Below are 16,860 nucleotides of genomic sequence, written 5' to 3' on the forward strand. Positions count from 1 at the left end.
ACTGAATACAGTCAAGCTCTCTCTCTCTCTCTCTCTCTCTCTCTCTCTCTCTCACTCTCTCTCTCTCTCTCTCTCTCTCTCTCATTCTCTCTGTCTCTCTCTCTCGCTCTCTCTCTCACTCTCTCTCTCTCTCTCTCACTCTCTCTCTCTCTCTCTCTCTCTCTCTCTCTCTCTCTCTCTCTCTCTCTCTCCCCCGCACACGCACACGCACACACCCATCCGTGTATGCTCCTTTGCCTCCTCCCACATCACTCCAAGGCTTCTCTTTTTTCTTTTTTTCCTGTGCTTTGAAGTTTGTTTGTTGTTGGGTTTGTGTGTGTATAAAACTGTAGTGAAACCACAAATGGTTTATTTGCTGGACGAGTCGCAGTGCAGTTCAAGTATCACCTGCCGTCATCCTCTCTGTCTCTGTGGCGCTCCTCTTTCTCTCTCTCTCTGTCTTCTATCTCCCCCCCCCTCTATCCTCCTCTACCCCCCCCCCCCCCCGCTCTATCCCCCATCCCCGCTCTCTCTCTCTCTCTCTGGCTCTCTTCTCTCTCTTTTCCTCCCTCTTTCTCTCTCTCTCTCCCTCTCCTCTCCCTCTCCCTCTCTCTCTCTCTCGCTCTCTCTCCCTCCCTCCCTCCCTCCCTGTTTTCCCCCCTCCTTCTCTCTTTCTCTTGGAAATAACCGCCCTAAACACGAACAACATTTAATGATATGTATGCGGGCCCAGACTCCTGTCTCCTAAGAGAATACGAATCATGGAATGAACAAACTACTTTCAACCTCATTCAATGACAACATTCCTATCCTATGGTTTCAGGCGCAGATCGAGAGAGGGACCAGCTTGCTGCAGGAGTCTGAGACGCTAGGCCAGACCGCTCCGTTTAACGTGGACTGTAGCAGCGAGTTGGAGCACCGCCTTCGTCTCTACACATCGGACCTGGAGAGCACCAGGAACCGCATCGAGGGCACCGCTCGCTGTTACTCCGAGCTGGATCGGGTGAGTGTTTTCATCATGTCTTTAGATATATTAGCAAGTGCAAATAGCTCTGGCTGTGCACATCGGGACGAGCTGGTTCGAGTATTCCGATCATACTTTTGTAAAAACAGTCCAACCAGTCTATTCCCCTGAAAGCGACGTAAGGCTGCCTAAATGGCTGGGTAGAAACGATCAAATAGGTAAAAACATGAGTGAACGTGGGAGTTTCAGCCCTTGAACGAAGAAGAAGAACCAGTCTTATAATGCCCCACCAAGAGACGGGCGAAAAGTGGTCGTGGTAGATAGGTGTTCGCTATGGAAAGGTAAATTATATACAAACAATATCGTTGGTGATTTTTTTTTTTCTTCAACATTTTTTATTCAAGCATGCATGAATTAATTGTCAAACAATTCAAGGTACATAAATATTTGACAAAACAACATGATACATAATTTATATGGCAGCTAATAATGCATTATATGGAGCCCATTTAAGGGTAAACTGATATTGTTTCATATGAATACTGTAAACATATTGGTCAATTTTATGTAGATAAGATAATTCTTTCAAAAATACACGTAAACATGGTCTGATGTTATTGATTCTACATTTATAAACAAAAAATTTAGCGTTCAAGAGTATGAAATCAAAGCCTTGATCTGTCTTTATGTTACTGTCAAAACCAAAAAGTATCAAGTTATCAGTAAGGTTTAGTCTAATACAGTTGTCACATTTCCTTTTTAGAAATTGTTCAAACTCAGCCCAAAAGGTTCTGACATGTTGGCACTTGCATAAGTAATGGTAAATCGAATCTTTTTCAACTTTGCAAAAATTACATAAATTACTATTAACAACTTTCATTTCCTTAAGGACTGAGTTTGTTACAAGCATTCGGTTATTTATTTTTATCTGAAACCACTTCAATTTTGTTTCTTGAATTTTCCTAGTAACGTTAACCACATTTCTTGAAGGCTCGAATCAATCTTTTGTGGAATTATTTAATACTCTTGATGAATTTGCTTGTATTTCAGGACTTAAACTTAATTATGATAAAACTTGTAATGTTTGGGCAGGCAGTGAACGAAATAACCCTACTCAGTTTCTTCCACATAGAAAAATGACTTGGAATCCAGAAAGGTTTAAGATCCTTGGACTGTGGTTTACAAATGATCTGACAAAAATGGCAGAAATGAACAATATCGTTGGTGATTTTTAAGATGGTCGTAATAGGTAGGTGGTCGTTATCAAGAGGTCGTCGCCCAGGGCAGGTTTTACTGTGACAGCGAATGTAACAGTGCCGAGATTAGCTACGGATTTGCGCCTCGGGAATTCAGAGCATTAGAAGCCGTATTGTTGGGGTCACCATTCGCTGTTCCTTTGAGCTGGATCGCGAAAATGGGTATTCTGATGATGTCTTTTGGGAAATTTCAGGAGGAGAGTCATTCCTCGGAGCTGGATGCCATTTGAGACATTCATTTTCTGTTTCACCATTGTGTGTAATGTATGCATTTTCAATCCGACCATTCTGTGACAAGTGTACATTTTTAGTTCCAATACTGTGTGACTGGTATGCACCTACAGTTCCACTATTTTGTGACATGCCTTTCCAGTTCTCTGAGTGTTTTTAATGTGGTTGATAGCGTGCATTCTCTTAATTGGTCTGCGAGTAATCCTCTAGTTACTCCATGGTACAAATCGGATCTGTAGATCATCAGCAGCCGCGTTTGACGGCGTCTCTCGCTATAATTCTGAGCTGGATTGCAAAAGGATCCCGATCATATCTGTAGAAATATAAGGAGCAAAGTGTGTGTAACAATGATAGTGTCAAGATCAGATCGATAATGCTTCTCGCTGGTGGGGGTTTTCGGGGGTAGGATGCGAGAAGGTGAAACTTATATCGATCATGAATAAACTGCTTACAGCAGTAAGGCGGACAGTCAAAAAAGGCCCAGGGGAATTGTGAGATGCTCTATGGGTTCCTAAGCCATGCTGACTAAAGGGAGGTTGTGATGGACGCCTCAGTGCAAATGGCTGAACTTTCAGACGGTAGGCTATCTGTGTCAGCTTAGCAGACACCCAGGCCTCTCTCATGGCTACCCGTGGAAGGTTCGACAGAAGTAAATGATCCTCAGGACTAAAAGTGATATTTTTTGTCGGTAGGCAGGAAAGCAGAGGTCAATTTTGAGAAGAAATTCAGCAAAGTAGCTTTCTTTGATTTGTACTTTTTACCTGTTCGTCTGATGGAAGGTTTAAGGCACCTGAGGACATGAATATAAAACAGTGGATAAAAAGCTGAATGTCCGTTTTTCCCAAGGCCACTCAGGACACACCTGACAGTGGTCAGTGTACCTGGGGGGTGGGGGCAGTGTTTCATCTGCCCAGCTCATGATCCCCCTTAAACCTGATCCCAAACACATGACCAGGTAGGTGAACTTGACCCCGACATACACAGTCCCTTGTTCAATATCTCGCGGTAAAGTGGAGCATGCAAGATGGAGGCTTGCCAACCTGTTTCAAGAGCAGATTTGTTTGGGCAAGCTTGTTCCATGAATGTGGATGGAGTTTGTTGTGCATGTGCTCATGATCTGGAAACCAGATTTGCTCAGATGTCTCCCTCCCATCGATAGAGCAACTCTTGACAGTGAAGTGAGGAAATAACAATACCGCGTTGCTGTTGCTTAGGCCAAAAAAAAAAATTGTCTGTTTCTGGTCACCCGACCGACCCTAAATTTCGGCGCCGACCCTAAACTTTTTTTTTCCAAACTCAAAAAGTTTTTTTTATTTTTTTGGGTGGTAAAGGACAGGGTGAGAAAATGAACAACAAAAACGTGTGAAAACGAAAGTCCGCTGACGATTTGTAAATGTGTTGAGTGTCTTGTCTCTATGTATAGTGAATCCAGTCTCTTTGCGCGATTTTTAAAGTTAGTTTTATTGGTCTACATTTGGGGTATAAAAAAAATTTTAAAAAAAATCCCGGCCTACCGACCCTATTTTTTTTAGCCATGTTAACAGAAACAGACAATTTTTTTTTTTTTTGCCTTACTGCCGTGAAGTTTCATTCTGACATCGCTTTCCCTCAAATTCTTCTTCTTCTTCTTCTGCGTTTGTGGGCTGAAACTCCCACGTACACTCGTGTTTTTTGAACGAGTGGAATTTTACGTGTATGACCGTTTTTTACCCCGCCATTTAGGCAGCCATACGCCGTTTTCGGAGGACCCTCAAATTCAAAAACAAAAAGACTGCCAACGTTCCCAAATTATTTTAGAATTAAAAAACTTTAACTCAGCAACTTATTCCCCAACAACTCCGTAACGTTTTGTTTTGTCGCCATTAAACGTTCCTATAACATTGCTTGCTTCGGGTTTTTTTATTCGCTTTCCCTCAGTCAATCTAAAGATCTCTCCTTTCGATTGTTTGAGGCTGAAAACGAAGACGAAGAGGACTAACAGCTGGGGTGATTTGTTTTTGAAGAGGCTAGAGAATGTCTTAAAGTCGCTTGGCCATGGTCTCTGGTTGGAGGTTTGCAGGGGCTGGCAGTCACTCTTCCCGCCGTATCCCACGGACCAGGGTCTAGAGGAATACCTCTGTTTGCTGGTCGCTCTGGCCCGCTTGTCGTCCACTTTGCCTCTTTCAATATTACCCCTTCTTGCTTTTTGAAGTGGTTGGGGGGGGGGGGGAGTTGGGGGGGGGAGTAGTTGTGGCGAAGGAGTCGAGAGCAAAATACTGGTGGTGTAAGGATGGGTGGGGGGGGCAGTTGGGCAAGATGCCTGTCAACATTGACTCTTTCCCTCTCCCTGCATGCTGCGCTGGTTTTTTGGCAGCCTCTCTCTCTCTCTCTCTCTCTCTCTCTCTCTCTCTCTCTCTCTCTCTTTCTTTCTCTCTCTCTTTCTCAGCTTCGTCTGCTCCTATTCCTTTTGTTTCAAATATTGACACAGGAGAGCTAGGGGAAAGAAGAGAGAGTTTCTCGAAAGGTCCTGGTTCTTTTACCTTTCCGATACCTCCTCCTCCTCCTCCTCCTCCTCCTCCTCCCCCCCCCCTTTTCTCCAGCGTATTCCACTGTCCTCCCCCTCCCACCTTTTTTTCATCAGTTCTGTCCCTCCTCCACCCTTCCCCCTCTCCGTCACCCCCAGCTGTCCACGTGGTTAGACTATGTCGTGCGGGATTCTGGCATAACGATGACGGTGCCCTGAAGAGGTCAGTTGCTACCCTGTCTTTCGCCCCGTCCACACGTGTCTCCGGGCGCTCTCAACACTTGCTATCCATCAGTCATTGCTATACTCCAAAACCTACAGTGCTCGGACTCATCGATTTCCTGCTTTGACAGATACCATCGAACCCGTTCCTCGCTTCAGTGGAGAGTGAGAGTGTGGAAGGCTTCCTGCTGGTGTTTTTGAGTGACTGTCTTCTTCTCCTGGGGGACTGAAGAACGGACAAGTGGTGGTTCTGGACAGATTACAAACTTTGTGATTAGTACTTGTCATCCCGCGTTTTTTCCGGCACCGTATTCCGAAGACATTGAGTTCCCCTCTTGTGGTCCTTGATCGTGAAATTGAGCTGCTTCTCGTTTCCAGAGAAAAGAGAGGCTCTAAAACTTGTCCATTTCTTTCGGAGCCGCTTTGCTTTGGAGTTCAGTTCCAAAAGACTTGTTCAAAGGAAAACATCTGTTTTTTACAAACACTGATTTACTGACGAGCGTGTATAATCACTTCTTGTGCGGTAATAGTTTTCGCGCCAGTGTGTTATTTCCAGAACTGTTCCGTGTCTTGAAAGTCTACAAAACTAGGCCTTCTTTAGACTCTTATCGTCGAACATTTTGCACAACGAACTATGTGAAATAAACGTTTCATTCAGCTCTGAGCGTGAGAAGTCACGTGAACTGTTTCTTTGGTGCAGACGACAGATTCCTTGTGCTTTCGTACATCGTAAGACCGTGAACATTTTGACGACTTTGTTGTAAACATCATCTGGAAAATGGAGCGAGACAGGGTTGCGTGCATATTGCGTTGCAGTGTTTTTTTCGCTCTTGAAAATCAGTACTAAATCAGACCAGTCTTTCGACGCAGAAATCGACAGATTGAAAATCAGTCATGCCTATCTACACTCCACCAACTCCGCCTAGTCGGGTAAGGTTCTTATATTTTACGATTTAAGTGCAAGCTCTTATCTTTTGACAAAGGTGTGTACTCACATAATATACTTTACATATATAATTTTGATTGAATAATCGACGTGTGATACTGTTCCAATTGGAAGTGGGAGGGGTGTCTTTTTCTCTTTCTTTCTTATTCTCTTTCGTTCGTTCTTTCTTTCTTCTTTCTTTCTTCTTTCTTTCTTCTTTCTTTATTTGATTCAAAGCTTGCGAGTTTTGTATGCATTTATTGTTGACTGGAATACACATTTTTAGATGCTGTTGGGTTTTGTGTTCAGAATGTTGGAGATCATCTGTCAGATTCTTCATTTTCGTCTCAGGCATGCATTTTTATTTTGAACATAAGGACTGAGTTAGCAACCTTCATGTTGACATCATGTGTAGCTGCTGTAATTCTTCTTCTTTGTTCATGGGCTTAGACTCCCACGTTCACTAATGTTTTTAGCACGGGTGGATTTTTACGTGTATGACCGTTTTTACCCCGCCATTCTGGCAGCATACGCCGATTTCGGGGGAGGCATGCTGGGTATTTTCGTGTTTCTATAACCCCCCGCGGGTTAGGGGGAAGAATTTACCCGATGCTCCCCAGCATGTCGTAAGAGGCGACTAACGGATTCTGTTTCTCTTTTTACCCTTGTTAAGTGTTTCTTGTATAGAATATAGTCAATTTTTGTAAAGATTTTAGTCAAGCAGTATGTAAGAAATGTCAAGTCCTTTGTACTGGAAACTTGCATTCTCCCAGTAAGGTAATACATTGTACTACGTTGCAAGCCCCTGGAGCAAATTTTTGATTAGTGCTTTTGTGAACAAGAAACAATTGACAAGTGGCTCTATCCCATCTCCCCCCTTTCCCCGTCGCGATATAACCTTCGTGGTTGAAAACGACGTTAAACACCAAATAAAGAAAGAATAAAGAAAGTTTTTCTATAACCCACCGAGCTCTGACATGGATTACAGGATCTTTTCCGTGCGCACTTGGTCTTGTGCTTGCGTGTACACACGAAGAGGGTTAAGTCACTAGCAGGTCTGCACATAAGTTGACCTGGGAGATTGGAAAAATCTCCACTCTTAACCCACCAGGCAGCGACTGGGATTCGAACTCACGACCTCCCGATTAGGAGGCCGACGTCTTAACACCGCGCAACTGCGCCAGTCCTGTAATTCATTTAGCGTCAGAAAAGATGGATCGATCTAGGTGAAGCGACGGTAAAAACGTCATTAATATTGTCCTCAAAGTAGTCATACAATCCTTTTTTCTGCACCTGATACTGTTGTCAGTTGCAGTGATGAAATTTTGAGATTCCTGTGATTGTTTTGTGGGCTAAAATTGTTTCAAGTTTGCTGTACGTTGTGAAGTATGTACTTTACATTGTCAGAAAATCTTCCACTTTTCGCTCCCAAATCATTCCTCCTTGCTAAAACAAGATTGTCTTTGTCCTTGTGAATACTGTGTTAAAACCGTCAGTTCTTCTTCTTTTTCTGCGTGCATGGGCTGAAACTCCCACGTACACTCGTGTTTTTTGCACAAGTGGGTTTTCACGTGAAAGACCGTTTTTACCCCGCCGTTTATTCAGCCGTACGCCGATTTCAGGGGAAAGCCGTTAGGTATGATCTGTGATACCCTGAATGTGGAGTTTTTGTGTGAAATAACAAAATCGTAGTTACAACCTCCAAGAAAGCTTTCAATTATGCACAGAAAACAGTCGGGTTGTTGATATTTAGTATGTGACCAAGTGGAGGGATAGCCCAATGCCATGGAATAGCCTCAACAGATCTCAGATGGTGAGCCGAAGGGAAAAGACTTTGCCTTTAAGAAATGTTTCGAAATTTGCAAGTACTTTTCTAACATCACATATATAAGGTACATAGTTAAGGCAGCTTTGGGCACTGAAAGACTTTGGTCTGCGGTATGCATATATATAACAATGGGAGTGTCAATGGGGACCCGGTAGCTCAGTGGGTAGAACATTGAACTTGTGATCCGCGGGTCACGGGTTCGAATCCGGGACACGGGTCAACTTTATGTGCAGACTCAGAGACGGTATCCATGTTCCACCCCCGTGTCACCACTGTGGCACGTAAAAGACCTCGGTCATTCTGCCATAAGTGCAGGTGGCTGATTACACATACACACGCACAACCTGGGTAGCGAAGGGACAATAAATTAATGAAAATTAAAATTGAAGTGCCACGGAAGGGATCAACAGAGAAAAAGTAGTCAGCAATGGCCTGGCTGTCGCAGTTCTTCTTCACCAGTCCCATTTTTGTGTGAATGTTGATAGCTCGCTAAACTTCCTTGTCGGACGTGCTGCTCGTGCACCCAGCTGTCAACACTGCACCTGTCAATATCAACGATTGCTGATCACAACTTGGGCGATAGCGTTTCCTTCTTTTCCGAAATAGCTGGCGACAAATTTGATCTCTGGGTTGGGTCTCTCTCCGTCTCCTATTTTGAGTCCTAGGTGGTGCCTTTCATTGGCGTATTTACATTTCTCGGATTGACTTTGCCTGCTTCTGTATGGGTTTTCCCTCTGTTTCCTTGATTGGTTTTGCCGGCCCCAGTATTTGTATTCGTCTGATTGGCTCTGCTGGTCAAGTATTTGCGAATTTCTGATCAGCAATTAGAAGGAGTGGGCCGAAAAGGAACTACGCAGCACCCGTTTCCGTATTGCTCTGAATCATGACAAGAGTTTTTAACCTGCTGCGGAAATAGAAGAGAGAGAAAATAGGGGTAAAGAGAGGGAAAAGAGGGACGAGTTATTTCTCCCGACAAGGTGCACATTTTCGCAAATTAGGCCCATGCCGCCTTAAACAAACGCCATACTTTTGCACTCAGTGGAGAGGTCATGATTTCTTGCACTTTATGCAACACTATTGAATAACAGCTCGAAGAATCACATTGTCAGTATTTGGAGGACATGTCCGTTTATCGGTTTCGCCGCCACTGTTGCATTTTGCCGGCAAATATTCCTTCTTAAGAATACCATCCACGTCTTCTTAGGAAAATAACGTTTTGTGTTGCAAACTTGGTAGTTCAATCACGTTCTCTGTTCAGACCTGCTGAATATGCTTTGTTGCTAAGGTCAACGAATGCCACACCGCGAACATTGTAGAAGAATGTTAGTCGTGCATATTTTGTCTTGTAGCTAGAAGGGTCTAGTTAAAGACATAATTTTGCTTTCTCGGATACAGATGAAGACCCCATTACAAGCAATCATTCCGTTGCATAAAATTACAAAATTTGAAACAGAGCAGAATTAATACTATTTTTGCAGCTGAAAGTTCACTTAAAACATTGTGGTTTGGATGTAGCAATACTTGCGTATTTAATGAACTAATTTATAGCACACAATTACCTACATGGGTAGGGATCTGAGTTCTGCACCTAATCAATCAAGATATCATTTTGCGCGATAAATACAGCCATTAATGTGTTACAGGGGTCCTCACGGAATGTCAAAACAAGCACACAGTACAGAGACTGTTTGCTTCCGAAAATATTGTATAGAAATAATCTTGAAGGAAGGAATATTTGCATTTAAACGCATATCCACGACCATAACTATCTGATGGCCTGTGTCTCGGCTCTTTCGGACATAAGACATACGATCAAGACAAACATCTTCGAACAAGGACTTTGAAACAGGAAATATATCTGAAGCCGTTTGCAACATGAGGATGGTCGGTTCTGTTCCTTATAAGTTTTGAAAGCCTTAAGCTAGGTTTCATAAATTGCCTTGTAATTGGAAACGGTTTATTGATCGGTAGTATCCTTTTCAGAGTCTACCATGATGTGATTGTATCCTTGCCTTTGCTAGTGTCATGTCACTGGCGGTGTTGTCAAGACACGATTGAATCAGAATCTCCTAGTCTGTGCAGCTGCAACTTTACAAGCAAAAGCAGACTGCAGCTGGGATAGTTTGTTGTTTTCTCTATATGTGTAATATATCAGGGAGAGGGGGGGGGGCTGGATGTAGGTAGTTGATCCGTGCTTTACTGGTGGGTATTTGCGCGTCATATTGTTGAGTTGAACATCTAGTCAATGATAAAAGTAAAGTCTGCTTGGCAAAAGCTGTGATGCCTCTGAAGGCTGCTCACGTCTTCATTTTGCATTGTATCTCCTCTGATGTATCTTGATTGCGCGTTTACAGTGGGTTTGATATCTGAAACTTTTTGTTTGTGGGTTGTTGTTTTTAGTGGTTGTTGTATTTGAGTGTGTGTGTGTGTGTGTGTGTGTGTGTCTGTCTGTCTGTCTGTCTGTCTGTCTGATTGTTTGTTTTCTGTTTGTCTGTCTGTCTGTCTGTTTGTTTGTCTGTTTGTCTGTCTGTATGTTGGAGGGGGGGCCAAACTGCACTCGAAAGCTCCTCAGAAAGTGCGGACACGTGGCAGCTTTGACTGTGCAAGAGTCAACATAACAGCTGCGTCACAACTATTTATCTAGCTGTCTACGTAATGAAAGCAAACGAGGTTTTTGTTTTGTTGCGCATACATAATCAGTTGAAAAGAAAAACTGAACATTCCCCCATTTACTCGCAAACACATGCTATCCTCAAGTCAAACAATGTTTTTTCGTTTCGTGTCTCTTCTCTCTTTCTGTCTCTCTGTCTGTCTGTCTGTCTGTCTGTCTGTCTCTCTCTCTCTCTCTCTCTCTCTCTCTCTCTCTCTCTCTCTCTCTCTCTCTCTCTCTCTCAACAAACTAACAGATGAGAAGAGGAGTCAGCTTTGTGTCTATCTAAGAATTATTTAACTGTTTGTCCAACATCCACTGAGTGGCTTTACCTCAAACGAAGAAGATACGTCTGTGTAGTGTAGCGTAGACTGAGGCTTGCGCTTGGCATTCATCGTTTGTGTTACCCTTTAGTTTGCTCTGTGTACGTAATGCACAGTTTCTCAGTGAACGTCTCACGCAGAAAAGAATGCATTCTACGCATCACAGAAATATCAAAAGGAGAAGGTACTCGTCATTAAATAAAACGTGACTGTGTCCTACGTCAGTGATTTCGATATTATTGGATCACTTAAAGGATTTTGATGATACTTATCAGAATCAGGTATCCTTTAAAATTCAAACGGAAGGGTCATACAGCAGTAATTTAAGACTTGAAATATAAGTTATCGACAGGTGTACCAAATAAATCTTCCTCCATTCATGGAAGAATCAATAGCAGCTGCGGTCCTAACATCGGAATTTAGTTGTATAACTATATTGGGTTTTAAGATGATTAAATTGATAAAAACATTGAACAGTATTTTCAACTTTACATTCGACATTCCGTCCTCTATCCGTATTTCCTTGAGTTATCCTCTCTCTCCTTCCTTATTTGTCTTTTTTCCCGACTTCAATTCCCTTTGGTTCAACCTTTCCAAGGGTTCAAGGCTTTGATAGAAAACATTGAACAGTATGTTCACACTTTCATTCCGTCCTCTATCCGTATTTCCTTTAGTTTTCCGCTCTCTCCTTCCTTACTTGTCTTTTTTCCCTTCTTTAATTCCCTTTGGTAACATTTCCAAGGGTTCAAGGTTTTGACGAAACAGGTTAAAACTAATCCCCCTTCGAAACAATTGCCAACTGTGGTAGAAAAGTGAAGTACAATGCTAATGGCCTTAATTGCAACTCGTTTGGGTTCTTGGCCGGAAGAAAAATTCTATCAGCGCGGAAGACCTCTCTCTCTCTCTCTCCTCTCTCTCTCTCTCTCTCTCTCTCTCTCTCTCTCTCTCTCTCTCTCTCTCTCTCTCTCTCTCTCTCTCTCTCTCTCTCTCTCTCTCTCTCTCTGACTCTCTCTCTCTCTCTCTCTGACTATCTCTCTCCCTCCGCCCCTCTCTCTCCCTCCCTCCCTCTCTCTCTCTCTCTCTCCCCCTCTCTCTCACTCCCCCTCTCTCTCTCTCTCTCGCTCTCTCTCTCTCTCTCTCTCTCTCTCTCTCTCTCTCTCTCTCTCTCCCCCCCTCTCTCTCAGAGGAAAACACAGAGAAATAACAGTGAAAGTGGTCCATTTTCAATGAATATGAGCTTGGTTCTCCAGAGTTTAGCCCTTATTAATTCTCCTGGCCTTCGAGCAAGCACCTAAATCAGCAGTAACTCACGTAAGTTATCACCTCTAGGCAGAAATCAGGGCGGAGACCTTGAAATGATCAAGAACAAGAATTCATTCCGCTATATAGCACAAAAGCCATTGGTATTTGTCCTTGTCCAGGTCTGAAGGTCATCCCTGCCTTTTGTCCTCATTATCTCTTCCCTGTCATCAGTAGTCCAGCTGGGACCAAAGAGCTTGCGAGTCTTCAAAACTGAGAGACCACCTGGCACTGAACTTAACATACGGGTGTCTGATCTCTCAAGGATGTCTTTGGCTTTGACATTGGTTTGTTTTTGTGTGAGCAGCAGCTTCTTCAGGGGCAAAAGTTTAAAATCTTGCAGACATCTCCTAAACGGAACCCGTGCCGTAAGGATAATCTCTGAAAGCTGTTTAACAACTTTGAAATCAGCTTGTGATCACGTCCTAACTGTCTTGTTGTTTTGAGAACAAGAAACGTTTGGAAAGTCCTTTCCTTCCGCACACAAAAATGGGCACTTTTGGGTAGGGGTTTGCTTCTTAAAACGCCAACAATTCTAAAGGTCATGGCTAACTATGTTACAAGCTTGCGTTCGTTTCCTCTGCTACCTGCAAAGACAATGGCTTGCAAGTCCCAAGAGATGAAGAACAATAGAGGGAAGGGCTTTGAGATGTAACGTCTACACTCTAACGGTTGTCCTTGTTCTTACGTCACAGTGTGAAACGCAAGGTATCCTGCCTCGGCCTCCCAAAGGAGCAGGGACGTGGAATCTGTGTTCAGGGTCGTTACTTTACCCCTGGGGACTGGGTGGGGGGGGGGGGTAGGGGGGAGTAAAGCAGGCGGGGGAGTAAGGCAGTAGTTACAGTTTACCCGGTGACAAGAGAGTCCACAAACTCTGCCCTTGTTAAGGTCACGGTCATGGAATGCATGGTTAAAGCCGCGTGGGTGTAGGGTGGAGTGGGTGAAGGGGATACAGACGAAGACAACGAGTGTACGTGTGTGAAGAGAGCGAAACTAGTTGCAAGGTCGTGAAAAAGGAGGTCGAGGAGAGGTGGGTGGGTAAAGTCCATGACCAACCAACAACACTTTTTATGTCTGTTTTTGTTGGTTTAAAAACTGGAAGGGTTGGGGGACAAAGCCCGATAATAATTTTGAGAGAGAGGGAGAGATGAGGAGGGAGGGGCTTGTGAGAGAGAGAGGGAGGGGGGCGAAATTATGATTTTGGAAGACGGGGGAACAAGAACAAGAACAAGAACAATTCTTTATTTTACGAGGGTAATAGAGTAAGCAGTGATCTGCTTTTTTACATCTGGCCCTCGCCCTAAAGAGGGACTAGTCTAAAATTGCTAAAGAATAAGCAAGTAAAGAAAACTACTGCTACATGATTATAATAAAATGAAAGTAAGAACATATCATCAATTTACATACAATACATTGCTTAAATGAAAAATGTAAGTTCATTTGACATGAGTTAAGAATTATAGAGTAGATTGCACTGACGCAACAAAGCTGTAAATGCCATGCCCATTGACATACACTGCATTCGAAAAAATCAGGGTATATAAAAATAATAATACATTGTTAAAAAGCACCGGTTGTTGGTTTTAACAACCATTCTAGCGACAACAGATGTTTATTTAGACTTCATGAGATAAGACGTATATCTGGTCTTAAAAACGTTTGTGCTGCTAGTTTGCCGCAGGATTGTCGGAAGAGTGTTCCAGAGACTGCTACCTGAATAGACTAAACTAGATTTGAATAGGTCAATCCTAGGCAGAGGCATGTTCAGTCTCATCAATTGGCGTGAAGTTTTTAACGTGAATTTGGAAAATATGGGAGGGATATCGAGCAACAACCGAGAGAGAGAGAGAGAGAGAGAGAGAGAGAGAGAGAGAGAGAGAGAGAGAGAGAGAGAGAGAGAGAGAGACGTAAGACATTTTATTGATTAAACACACAAGGTTCATTTCAACGGGGTGTGGGGAGGGGGGGTCAGTAATACATGCCGTGTGTGTGTGTGTGAGAGAGAGAGAGAGAGAGAGAGAGAGAGAGAGAGAGAGAGAGAGAGAGAGAGAGAGAGAGAGTCAACAAGGATAGAATAGAAACAAGCTGTGCGTGTCTCAGCAGGGTCTGACCGAAGGGATGGATGTTCCCCGACTTAGAGAACAAGGCCCTGGGTGCTTTGAATCACTTCGTGGTATTTTGACTCACTGTCTCTGAAGTGGTTTTCTTCAACACGAACAACCTGGCCTTCGGGGAGGTGGAGGCAGGATATGAGAAGAAAAGAAAAGAAGGCAAAAGAGAATGGGACGTGACTATCTCCTGAGCTGGGTAGTGGTCGTTGGACACGTCTTGCACTCTCAGTTTCTCTGAAGAATTGTCCAGAATATATATCACACACCCGTGGTATATTGGGGATGAGTGTAGGCGGGAGTGTAACAACGACGACCAAGTAAGAAAGACAGAGAGAATGGGGCGCGACTATCTTCTGAGCTTGGTTGTATAAATTTGTGTATGTTGTTGTTGTTGTTGTTGTTGTTGTTGTTGTTGTCGGATGTAGACACATCGTGCGCTGGATCTCAAAAAGCACTCCAAGCTTCTTCCAAGCATACATTTATAAATATGAAAAACAACAAGCGTCTGGCTTATGGTGGTGTCTTCAAACACATTTTGATTATATTAAAAAAACAAGAGGCGAAGCCTTCAAGGCTCACCTAAGAAATCGACAAACAGTAACACAAACTCAATCACTCCGTCACACACACACACACACTAAGCATAGGTGACACGGTGCAAGAGTGCGAGACACTAGATCTAGATCTGTAGCCTACTTACGGGGACACGACTGCCAGATGGCCAGATCGACACTGCGCTTTCGACAGCGCTTCCTCGCGCAGACACTGGAAACACGCTGTGCAGATTAACCTGCAGGAAATCTCCTTTGGTATCTTCTTTATCTATTTTTCTGGAGCTACGAAACCGAACAATGTGAAATCGTCTTCTCCGAATCGGCGAACTGCAGCTCGGTGATAACTGTATCTATACCACAATCCTTCACGCGATCTGACCTAACCTTGACCCCTGACCTGGTCTACATACCACACACGACACAAACCAGTCACCTGTTTTTACCCCCCCAAAACCCCCCACCACCCATTTTCTTTGGATACACACTTTAACTACATACGTGCCGACGAAATGTTGATCATTGCTTCAATATTTTGAAGCTGTTGCTTGGATAATAACCAGGTAAAATTAGTATTTCGGTGTTTAGTCAAATCTTAAAGTTTCTATCACACACATACACACACACATACACACGCACAGACAGACAAAGTTTAGCATCGCATAGGCTACACTTACGTGAGCCAATAAGTAAGAAAATTGTTGACAGAAACATAATATGCAAAAACAGTCAGTGAGATGAATACAAAAATGTTACCCAAATTTTGATATTTTCCCGGAAAGGCTATAGGAAACTTAGTAGTATGAAGCAAATCAATGTGCATACATGGTAGATAAGGGGAAGGGGTGGTGGAGGATGTTGTGAAGCAGGGAGTAAGAAAACAGAAAGGTTGGGAAGTTCATACATCATGTCACTTCATCACACATATTAGGCACCCAAACCCCGACCCCCAAACCACCACCTTACCCCCACCCCAAACCCCACCCACCCCCTTTCCAAATCCGAGATTCCTGATGCAGGATTTGAATCCTTGTTGCTTTGAGAAAAACAGAATACTGCATAGCTTGTTGTGTCATATCATATTTACACTCATTGCTTTTTCAAACATCGAAAAGCTCGCTTTGGCTCGCATTTTTAAAAAAAAAATTTTAAACTCGTGTAAATCTGATATGACACATCAAGCCATGTAGTATTCTCAATATAAATGTTAGCAGTTCATGAACTAGTTCCCATGACCCGACTTCAGCAAAGACACAGACACTCTTAACACGTCTTTATACAGTTTGGTCCAAGGGGCGCTTTTGTGCTATAGGAGAGAAGGACCAACTTTCGACATGCTCCCTAATTCTGTCGCCGTCTCTCTGCTTAATTCATCGGCCTGTGTTTGCTCAGGACACGCTTTCCTTCAGGAGCAGGAAGTCCATCGCATTAGAGGCAAGACCGAGACAAAAGGGAGCCGGCTTAATGTCAAGGCATGGACATGAGAAGGATGGAAGAAACCCTGGCCGAAGAGCCTTGGTCAAGAAACGCTTCCAAGTTCTTTTCAAGGGTTTTAGACTCAGGTCGTTCCCATGCTTTCGAGGACCCTCGCGCTCTTCTTTGCTGCACAACCCTAGTGTTTCTTGTCGTGGAAAACGCTGGAAATGTTAAAGGAAGAAAAGCGCGAATAAGGGGAAAGTTATCATTCAGTGACATTGTTTCGTCTGGAGGTTGTCCCTGTCTGCAGCTTTTAATTTGTCCCTCCAGTTGCCTTGCCGTCGAGGGAAAGTTTGCTCTCTGCTCCGTCGACGGGATTAATTTCCGTCACTGAACCCAGGCTGGCAGATTCAACTGCATCGATGAGAATCAGGGGAATTGGCTCAGTTTAGGTTCTGCCTAAGTATAAGCGAGACGGTTTAAAACAGTGTTTCATTCAACAATTCGTACATATATATATAATAAGCATGTATAGAATCAACAACAAGTTATGAGCTTATAGTGGTGATCCGAAAAGAAGAAACAAACATACAAATGACAAT

At 43.4% G+C, this 16,860-nt stretch overlaps 1 protein-coding gene across 1 annotated transcript in view; it reads left to right on the forward strand.

Moving 5' to 3' along the window:
* Positions 1–802: 802 nt before the first annotated feature.
* The window catches only part of LOC138961216 (puratrophin-1-like), a gene marked incomplete at its 5' end in the record, with an annotated part of 74,761 nt that continues 58,703 nt past the window's right edge, over positions 803–16,860 (forward strand). The window contains 1 exon segment of the mRNA XM_070332818.1: positions 803–982. Within this exon segment, the coding sequence (XP_070188919.1) occupies positions 803–982 (180 nt within the window).

The sequence above is a fragment of the Littorina saxatilis genome, linkage group LG1 (genome assembly GCF_037325665.1).
Source record: "Littorina saxatilis isolate snail1 linkage group LG1, US_GU_Lsax_2.0, whole genome shotgun sequence".
NCBI classification, from domain to species: Eukaryota; Metazoa; Mollusca; class Gastropoda; order Littorinimorpha; family Littorinidae; genus Littorina; species Littorina saxatilis.